Source organism: Branchiostoma floridae, chromosome 3, assembly GCF_000003815.2.
Source record: "Branchiostoma floridae strain S238N-H82 chromosome 3, Bfl_VNyyK, whole genome shotgun sequence".
NCBI classification, from domain to species: domain Eukaryota; kingdom Metazoa; phylum Chordata; class Leptocardii; order Amphioxiformes; family Branchiostomatidae; genus Branchiostoma; species Branchiostoma floridae.
In genome coordinates, this window is record NC_049981.1 from 20,380,779 (window position 1) to 20,391,703 (window position 10,925).

The 10,925-nt window shown below is 38.9% G+C and overlaps 1 protein-coding gene across 1 annotated transcript in view; it reads left to right on the plus strand.

Moving 5' to 3' along the window:
* Window positions 1-10,925, plus strand: part of LOC118412063 (set1/Ash2 histone methyltransferase complex subunit ASH2-like) — a gene marked incomplete in the record, with an annotated part of 21,025 nt that overhangs the window by 9,720 nt on the left and 380 nt on the right. Inside the window, 11 exon segments of the mRNA XM_035814666.1 lie at window positions 3,095-3,197; window positions 3,932-4,028; window positions 4,460-4,495; window positions 5,415-5,626; window positions 6,085-6,162; window positions 6,478-6,567; window positions 8,219-8,412; window positions 8,787-8,879; window positions 9,069-9,167; window positions 9,552-9,620; window positions 9,969-10,919. Of these exon segments, the coding sequence (XP_035670559.1) occupies window positions 3,095-3,197; window positions 3,932-4,028; window positions 4,460-4,495; window positions 5,415-5,626; window positions 6,085-6,162; window positions 6,478-6,567; window positions 8,219-8,412; window positions 8,787-8,879; window positions 9,069-9,167; window positions 9,552-9,620; window positions 9,969-10,106 (1,209 nt within the window).

Genomic DNA, 10,925 nt, shown 5'->3' on the forward strand with positions numbered 1-10,925 from the left:
ACAAAATCAATCATCTGTAACCCGTGCTGCTTCTGGAGATCTCTTCTGTCCATTTTATGGTGTCAAGTCAGTTCACTCTTCCAGTGGATAAACATGTTTTCTCTTTGTCAGATTTTTATTGGAAAACAGCCAGCTATTTGTCTTGTCCAAGTTTGAATCAATTTTGTCATACTCAGACTTGACCAAAAACCTGTCCAGCATCATAAAAATTCCCCCAGCTGATCAGGGAATGACCAAAAGAACATTCTTTGCTAATAGAGATTCCAAGCTGACTTGCCATACCAAATGAGTCATCCCTAGGTTACAATACAATTGGCAGCCCACCCTTGCTGAGGGTCACTGGTGCTGTGTAGCCCAGCAGTGCCAGTGGGTGTGGTCTGTAGTACCAGTAGCTGTGTCTATCTTCTGTCCGCTTGTTTCGTCCATGATTGTCATCTCAGTTTGCCTGTCTCACTGGCACGTCAAGTGGTGTCCCCATCTAACGGATCCGTATGGTAAGTTAGTAAGGATCACCTGAGCAAGGTTTAATGGCTTTGCAGCAGCACATTCAGTTTTTGATAAAATGTATGCTAAAATGATTTCTCAAGCATACTGGTTGTCAGTCCTCCAGGTGCAATACTCCAGGTCCAGGTATTTTTGTAGATATGATTAAAACAATATGTACAAATTTTGGATTTCCCAAAATGTATGTAGCAAGATGTGCAGCATTTTTTAACCTGCACTGGTCCAGCCCAATTTCCTGTGAAGAATGCCGGATGGGCGAAGCACAATTTGAATACCATTCTTGTGCATGAAACAACCATCAGGGTTGGCAGCTTGATTCCTTGAACTTGAACTAGAAACAGTTTACAGAATTGTATTGTAATATACACTGTGGCTGTTGTGCATTTCATATAATTAAAAATCAATATCTCACAGACAATTTTGTTAATATCTCTGAGATATATTATGCCAAATTCTGTGAAAAATGTTGATCAAGTTTGTTTTGACTTACCTATGAAATCATAACAGATGGATATTTTAGATTTCAATATCCTTAATTTTCTGACAAATATGAATAAAAGCGACACTTTTTCTCTCAAAATGGTTGAACCATTCTGTCTGCCCTCTGAACCTTTGGGGATGCTGGATCCTAGTAGGGAAATCCATAGTGTTTGAACAGTGACAGTCTGGAATGTGTTTTTAATAGGTTATAACAAGATGTAAAGTAGGTCAACAGTTGAAACTCACAACAGTGAAGAGGAGAGGATTCTGTTTGGTGGTTACAATAAAAATTGATTCAAGATTGGTGAGATGAACTGATGATAGTCTTAAGACTTTTCTCCCTCCTGCTAAAATGGTAGGTCCCTCTGTTGAGTGCCATTATATTGGGGTCTGACTTTTTGTGTGACTTCCTTTTGCAGCGGAATCGTGTGGAAGGAAATAGTCTAGAGATTCAAGACATCCTCTGATATTTTGTGAGACTTTGCTTACACAATTTTTTTACCATATTCTGCAAATTTACATAGAATGGTTACAAGGTCAGTCATACATGTATCTACTAACACTTTAGGCCTAAATAATGGTACAGTTCAATAATAAGAAAATTTTGGGTTTGAAATGAAGATCAAGATTGTGTAGGATGTCAGTTTGTTTTGAACAGTTTATTGTCCATGGTTTGAGGTGTCTTATGATTATTTATGGAAATGAAACCAAAAATATGACATATTTACCATATGGTGTTTAGTTCCTAACTTGGTAGAATTTCTATAGTGCCCAAATAATTTCTTGCTTCCTGAATCTATCAGGAAATGATATATTGGTATATTAAAAGAATAGTTTAGTTGTCTGGTATCCAGTGCTGTATAGTATTTGTAATGCCACAATTGCCAATGGAAGCTGCTGGAAATTGGAAGAGACCAATGTTTTACCAGTTCAGTAGAAGAGAGAGAACTTCAGAAGAAAAAGAGAGAAAAAGAGTAACAACAAAACTTCATGTTATGATGCTTGATGGTGCTTATGTATATCTGGGATATACCAAATTTCAGACCAAGTCATTGTTGCAAAAAGTAGGGTACCAATATTTCCTGCCCCCTGCCAAAGACAGATGGTATCTTCCTCAGGTTATAATGTTGTATATTTTGGATGGAGTACGTGGTCTGTTATGTGTAGGCACTCAGGTCTGGACATGTTTTACAGTGTAGAGGTAAGGTGTTTGCAGATATCGATCATTTGTAATGATTACAACAGTGTTATTTTGCAAATACATGTATAGCAGTAGAAGTGAAACATTTGAGGTCATGTTTCTGTATTTAATCCGGATCCTCTTTTTAACCAACTTTATATTTGTTTAATTGAAGATTGAGCAATCATTGTGTTTTATGAAATCCTGTAAAAGTTAATCACATTTTTTGGCCAAAACAAAGTAAAAATGTCCCTTTCTTGATTAGTGATACATGACAATTCAGTAGCCAGTTCAAACCCTGAGTATACCTGGCAGTGCGTAGTCTCTTCGTCCTTTCATGCAATTAGAGGATGAAGTCTTGGAGACTCAGCAGCTATAATAGGTTTGGATACCAGGCTAACAATTCAGCTGTTATTCAGGTTTTCACGGCTAATGCCTCCTAGGTACATTGTCTGCTTAAACAGTTTGTGCAGATCATTGAATCCACGACTACTGCAGTATGTACATGGGTTTTGGGTCTTCATGCTGTTCTATCATTTTTTCCCCAAGGAAATCTGCAAAAATGTTTTGTACTTAGTGTCTATGATTTAACGCGTTTTCCTGATATGCTATGGTCTACAAACTTGGCTCATAAGCAATCATGCTTGAAAGGTAGTGATTTCGAATTTACCACAGCCATTGCAATATAGTTGTTTGAATAATCCTGCTGTTTTCACATCAGTCTACCATGTAATAAATTAATATACTCAGCAATATAATGCTTTGTTGTTACAGTCAATAAATACAATTAAAAGAATATCAATATAATATTTAAACTGCAAAATGTAATCATGATCATATTTGAATGCAAAGAGACCTTATGATTGTGTATTGGCTTTTTAGCTGAAGGTATGTAGTGACTGTAATGTATGCTACTGTTGTTTTCTGCAGGACTTGTCCAGAATTGGCCCCAACATTGATTCCCAGAAGCTGAGCAGCAGCATGAGAGAAAACGGACAGAAGCTGGTGTCATCATTGTCATCATCTCAAAATGGTGGGGATGCCAAAGAGCAGTGAAAAAATGAATGAATGAATGAATCAATAGATGAATGAATGAATGAATGACTGAATGTCAAGACAATATTGGCTTAAAGAACAACAAGCTAAAAAATTTTGGGTTTCACCCTTGTGACACTCCAGCTGTATTTGGAAGACTGAAAGAATCTCTATGAGTAATGTGAGATCTCCTGAAAAATTTGATTATCCTCTGATATATTTCGATCAATATATTTCTCCATTTGTGCAGAAATATGCAAATTAAACAAGATTTGAGCCTCTAAGCCCAATGATGAGCAAGCATGTTAAGTGGGTCACATGTTGGCAAATTAACTTGCGTAATGAGCAACGCACATATTTGCTTTGCAACCTACTGGGGATATAGCATAGGCACTTATACAACTCCCTCATCATGGACTTTGATCAAAACATTCCTGTAGGTATTACTCTTTAAAATACTTATCTCTTCCTCAAAATACCAATTATATGTATGAGAATCAAAGCTTTTATCCCAATGCTTACAGAGATTGTTCAAAATTTCAGCAGGCAGTTTAGTCCATAATGTTGTTGTTTACCAACAGATTAACTGTCATGGTTATATGTATATATTTGTTCATATGGGTGGTTTTGCTGTGTAGAATACAGGTATTAACCATTTATTTACACAGTGCTTAACAGCTATTGCCTTGATATGTGAAAGTTCATAATGAAGAAACCTCGTTGTTGTTTCAGGAATGGGTTCCCTGACTGCAGCAGGCAAGGGGAGGGGAGCCAAGAGAAAGGCAGTGGAAAACACGCAGTCAGCAACAGCCAGCAAGAGAACACGGGGGTAAATTTTCACAAACAAATGGCATATTCACTTGTTGTTTTCACACTCATTTTGTATTTTTTACAATAAAATTTCTATAGAGAATTCTTTAGTAAAGTTCCTAGACAAAAGACCAATTCAAGATTTTTTTATTTGTACCTCAAAGGCAGAAAATAATGTAGAATTTTGATTAAAGTACTTTCATCGTGGACCCTATGTCTATGACCAAATCCAGAGCTATTACCATTTGCAAGAAGAGGCAGAGACCTTTTCTTGACAACACAAACAATTGCGACATCATTAGGGTCTAATCTAAGTAGGATAGCCAGGGTAACCATTCTGAAGTCTGTATCAAGTTTGTATTGATGATTGAGTTGTATATGAAGTATAAGACTTAGTGAGAAGTAAGTCACCAGATTCCCAGTTTAAATGTGTGTATTTCGTTTTGACAGTGTGTTTCCTGGGACCAGACACCTGATTCCCAACAGGTGACACATGCTCGCTTGCGTAGCCTGTACAGCACCTGCTACAGCCGCATGCACCTGTCTGTGTTAACTTAGAGGGGTACTAGTACATCAAGGATAGAAGGGGGTATCTTTGGAAGTGTTCTGAAAAAGAAGAGGACGATCTTTGTCCTGCACACAGGCTCTCCGTTATTGGCCTCAAATCACCAAAATTTAGCTTTGTACCTTTGAAAGCAAAATCTTGTTGGTACAGATTTGGAATGATGCCAATGCAAATACAATGCACCTATAATACAAGGCTCAATGGGCATTCTTGCCCATTCCTTTACTGGTATATTGTTTTGCAATGCACGAACAAGCAGATGAGTGTCCCTGTCTCCACACAGGAAAGATGCATGGGCAGTGTTAGTGTGCCTGATCACTAGCAGGCATTGTTGCTACATGTTGCATAACTGCTTTGCATCATTTAGTACAGATGGTGAAGTTGTGATGTTGTTGCCTGTTCTGTTACACTTCAAGGTTCAGCTCAGTAGTACCTCATTTGTGCATGTGAACATCTCCCCTGCATGTGGTTATGCAGCACTTTTGTGCTTGTATGAGGCATAATAATGAGTACTCTGTTAGCTAGCAAATGTTGCTGGACTCTTGTTTTTTTCTTCTTATTTTGCAAAGAATGTCATAAAATGATCTTCACATTCAATTTCTTGTTTGGTTGTGTTCATTATTATCTTTTGCTAACTTACCTTGTTGGAAAAAGTCAAGGAAGAACTGGTTTTATTGACTTGGAACAGTGTGTAGTCAATTCGATATCAATATCGTATGAGCTTGAATACATACTATCAAATATTTCCAGTCCAGATTGTACATTTACCATCTCAATATAAACCAGATAGAGATATAAAACAAGTAAGTTAATTTCATAACATCAATTTTTGAATCTTAGGGACATCCTGACATCTCTGAAGCTGCCACCGCTAGGCTTCCCCCAGGAGCATCCCTTCAACAAGGATGGGTACCGCTACATCCTGGCTGAGCCTGACCCTCACGCACCACACCAGCTGCTGGACACAGACTTCTATGCCGGGAAACCCATCCCTGCAGAGCTGTACCGTAGAGCACTGCACGACAGGGTACTGCTGGCCCTGCATGACAGAGGTGATACACACTTGTCAGACAACCTGAATAAATGTTTTGATAAAGGCTTCAAATGTATTGCTGTTAACGAGACGGTAACAGTATTTGGACTTTTGAACTGCAGACTTATCAGCTTGAGATATGATTTACTGTTACTTCAGGATGAAAGAGGTTCTGATTTACACGCAAAAGGCTCAAGAATGAGTCACCATCATGGTAATGAAATGAAAATGCTATCATACTTTATTTTATATTTTGTATATACAACAATATATCTGCTGTCCTTGATGCTGACTTATGTTTTGATCTCATTCTTAGTATTCCATTGCTCTAATATTTTGTAAACTTACTGCTGAGTAAACGTGTGAACTTAGTAAACTGTTAGTTCCATCACTGATTAGCTCTTTTATTAAACATTGGATGGATAACAGTTGGATCAGCAACCCAGTAATGTATTCATTTACATTTGGTGTGGTCAGCTCCCCAACTGAAGATCTCCGAGGACAGGCTGTCAGTGACTGGAGAGAAGGGGTACTCTATGGTCAGAGCAACTCACGGTAAACATCTACTTATTACCCTTGCTAAGGAAGCTACAATATATGCAGCATTTCTTGCTTTCTTTGTTGGAAGATTGGACAATGCACAAAGTAATAAACAGATAATTTTTGTGTGTGTGTGGATAATGCTTGGCTTAGGGGAAAGGGGGAAAAGTATGCTGTAACACATGTATTTATACTACTGTTCTCAGAATCAAACAAGTTGTATTGAAAAGAACTGTTTTATATATATGGCAAGTCTATATCAGTTCCTTGTTTTACTTAAAATCAGAAGTTTGGGAATATTGGATATTGAATTTGGTGTTGTTTCTCCAGGAGTGAACCGTGGAGCCTGGTACTTTGAGGTTAACATAGAGGAGATGCCAGAAGGGACAGCCACCAGACTGGGCTGGGGACAGGCTTTAGGTTGGTCCTCTTACAGGGAAAATGTTGAAATCTTGTCAGAATCTATTCAGAGGGTCTGAAGCAAAACTCTGCCTATACTAATCTGTGTAACACAAACTCCGCTGTCCAGGGCTATTTAGCCCCTCCCTGCAGATGCAGGACAGGCCAGAAGAAGCGCGATTAAATCAGGCTATGCCTATTCAGCATGTTGTGATCTTGTGATCTTCCCACTGTGATTTTCTTCTAAAAACTGTATAATACAGTGAATTCCAATTGTTCGTATTACCCCTTTTTGGATAATTCGGGTAATTCCATAGAATTGCGAAATCCCAAACCATTTTGCCATTCATTCTATTGTATAAGGCTTCGCAGAATTGGATAACCCCCGGTCTCAAACTTCGGGTTTTTGGATAGAATTACGTCAAATTATAGCGAATAAAATGGGAAAATATACGCTAAAACTTACAAAATGAGGCCAAAATTAACCAACAACTGTATGTATGAAGGCATGTAACCACGAAAAGGACCGTAAGATAGGTAGATTCCACCGAAAATCTTGCCAATGCTGCTGTGGTAGCGTGCAAACATTGGTTAGGCGCCATGTTGATAGGTTGCCGCAAGGCATGATGGGCGGACGTCATGGGAACGTCAACACACCTTTGAGTTCATATTTCCCCTTCAGACAACGTCTAAACTTGGTTTACCCTACAAAATGTGTTTTTACATATCCACTGTTTCATTATTGAGCTGATTTCGGCTGCACTACGTAGATTTTTACAGTGCACGTAACGCAACAGGGTCAATGAACTGTGATGTTGCAATCAGCCGCATTGAATGGCGGGATATCTCAAGCCACGCTGCGACGCCATTTTAAATGTTTTGAAAGTGAAATTTTCCGTCTTCCACCGCGAAAGACGGCGTCGAGCTTAAACTTTCAGCGTAATTTGTGGACACAATAAGTAAATAAGAAGGTGAAGAGTTTATCTCTCCAATACGTACCGTCATTTTGCTCAAAATTGCGGAGTTATGTTTGCCTTTGTTGTGGTTCGATGAGTTATGCTGTCGGCAGTGCGAGTCAAGCGTATTTTTCTACATGTTCATTTAGCCACCGACTTAAAAATCTTTATTAGATTTATCAGCGCACGTAAATTGTAGAATATCGGAACGTATAAGTATGTAAAGCTTGTAACTGGAATCTGTTCGATCTTTTGCTGGCTATTTGGTGATGTGGTAGATTCAAACAGCAACAGTTGACGTTCCATTCGTTCAAAACAGTACTGTAGGTTATTAATAACTACTGCTTAGACTACTACTGCTCTAGATGAACAAATGTCTGATTCAAAAGTTTTGTAAATGAAGTTCCGTATCGTGTGTGTAGTGTTTGTGTCTTGCGTAGTAGTAATCCTATATTCACCCCCCTCCCGGCACCCTTCGGGGCGTTAGTGGCCCAATTTCGGACTGTTGGATACTTCGGACTATTGGATAAAATGCGCTGACAAATGAGCTATCCAAATAAGCGAATTCCACTGTATTATTAATCAGTCTGAGTTCACATGGTGTTTATATCCCTCCTACCATTTCATCCACTGATTTAGTATTGTTTACAGCATAGTTCAGTTGAGAAAGCCAAGTTTTTGTAGGGTTAGAAGTGAAGGTGATTGTTCTGCTGCAGGAAACCTCCAGGCACCTCTTGGGTACGACAGGTTTGGGTACTCCTGGCGCAGCCGGAAGGGAACGCGGTTCCACCAGAGCCGAGGGAAGCACTACAGCGAGGGGTACGGGCAGGGCGACGTGCTCGGCTTCTACATCTCCCTGCCAGAGAGCACGGACCCCGGGGCACTGCTGCCGGAAACTCACAAGGAAACGGTAAGGATATCTTCTCTTCATGCAGAGGAACTGTGTAGTTTTGTTGTGGCTAATGAATATCCACATGGATTGGAGAGTCAAGGTCTTAAATCCTGGCCAATTAGAATTCTGAACCTAAAATATGGCTGCTTGCTCTTATCCTCAGTTTATTTTGAATGCAAAGGTTGAATCTTTCCATTCCTAAAGCACTGCTGATGCTAGTATTCCCCACAATCCTTTCCCAGCCACTGATCAAGTTCAAAGGCCAATTAGATTTTCTGAATCTTAAGATATTTAGTTTACTTTGAATAAAAAGGTTGAAAATCTCCTATTAGTTTAATCCTTCCATTCTTAAAGCACTGCTGATGCTTGTATTTTCCACAATTCTTTTCCAGCCACTGATCAAGTTCAAAGGTTACCTGTACTTTGAGGAGAGGGACAACATGGATGCCGCCCTGAAGAATCTGACACCTCAGGAAGGGAGCAAGGTACGGCAAATATTCATCTCCAGTTGGTCATTGTTGGATTTGCACTTAGAGATTATCATGGTTGAAGTTATGTAACATTTCCCTGTAATACAAACATTGCTGTGCGTGATACTCTTTTGGGTCATTGCTCAGGACATCATTTGACATGTTCTCTATAATTAAAAAGTCTTTGCTGCTTTTCCCTTCCAGATTGTGTATTACAAGAATGGAGAGAGTCAAGGAGTGGCATGGGGAGATATCTACTCAGGAACCTACTACCCTGCCATCTCTCTGTACAAGAATGTCATGGTGAGAGACCAACTATGAACATTCTTTTTTTCCTGTTGATAAAGTAGCTAGAATATTTTCCATGTGAAAAAAATGCATCCAAACACTTGAATCTTCATGAAGTATAAAAAGTATTGGATAAATAAATAAATATAAAAAGTATTGGATAAAAAGTATTGGATAAATAAATAAATATAAAAAGTATTGAGCATGCCATGTAGAGCCCGGTAGAGACCAATACTACAGACCTAAACAAACATCAGGGAGAGTAAGACAAGCCTGAATAATTTCATCCGGTCATCACTGCCCTGAAGAAGGTGATAGATGGTCACCGGCTGTTATGTTACTCCTTGGTTGTGAATGAAGAATTTTGTGAGACAAATTCTTTTACTTTTTTCTTTGCAGGTGACAGTAAACTTTGGACCTGACTTCAAATTTCCACCTAAGGACCTGGACGCCAGCAGCTACCAACCAGTAAGTTTGTAACATCATTTCCCTCCATCTGTGGAAAAATTTGGTCAAGTGGGTAGAGTATTCGCCTTGCAGTCAGTAGGCCATGAGTTCTGTCCCCGGCCGAGTGATACCAAAGACTTAAAAAATGGTACATATTGCTTTTTTTGTTTAGCATTATTGGGAAAGAATATGGTAGCTGAACACACAGATTTGGACTAGTCCCTTGCTTTAGTGATTGCAAAGAGGTTTAATCAGGATAAGACTTCCTTGGTGATTGCATAAAGCTGTGGCCCAGGGCTATAGAAATGGAATACATGTATACACAAACAAATAAATAAACAAACCTGTGTATGGTTGTGCCCACACCAGATGTCTGCTGCTGCACAGGAGTCCATGGTAGAGTACACACTAGCTGAAGGCCTGTATCACATAGAGAATGGCACATCCATCCATCTAAACCAAGAGGAGGAGCAGCAAGCTGATGCACTCTTATTTCCCTCATCTTAGACATCTACTTTACTTCAACCGTTATTTTTGTAGTAATGACTGCTTCGTACAGTTGTGTACAACCTTTGGTAGTTGGAATAACATGGGACAGCCATCTGTTTTTTTAGGATGTGCATGTGTGTATTGGGGGGGATTAGAATTTAAAAAATGAGATGTAGGGTTAATTATACCAGTCTGCAACAATGAGGAGAGTGCTCAATTCTTTGTCATAATTTCTTCTTGAGGAGGATTCTAAGATGCCAACATGCTACATTTAGCATGGTAAAAACATACCTGTCCTGGCCATGCTTTCTCTGTATGTAACGTTATTGACCAACATATTGTATCTAAGTAGAAGTTGAAAGTCGATGAATATTACTGTTAGCTCTGTTGAATGGAAGTTTGGTATGTCTTATACCAGTACAACTAAAAGTGTGCAAAATGATATGACTAAGTCCTCTATGTGCAAGAGAGAACAATGTTGAAGAATTAGCAAATGTCTGTTGTACATGTATATTTATAAATGTGAAAGCTCCCACAATAGAATCCTGCATTAAGAGATCTCTTGGCAGTTGTTTTTCATCTTACAGTACTTAACAAATGCTGATGAGTTATGAATTGAACCTTATTGATGTAACACATCAATTCACTGGTCATCCACATCTTTCATGCCCATTTAGATGAAGGCAGCTCAATGGACCAATCCCATATCCCCACCCACTTTAGATAATACAAAATAAGACCATAAAAATGCAAATATTTGATCAACATTCACTTACTGTTTCATTGGTCGAGCACATAATTGTCATGCTATCATTGGTTGAACTACTGATTGTGATG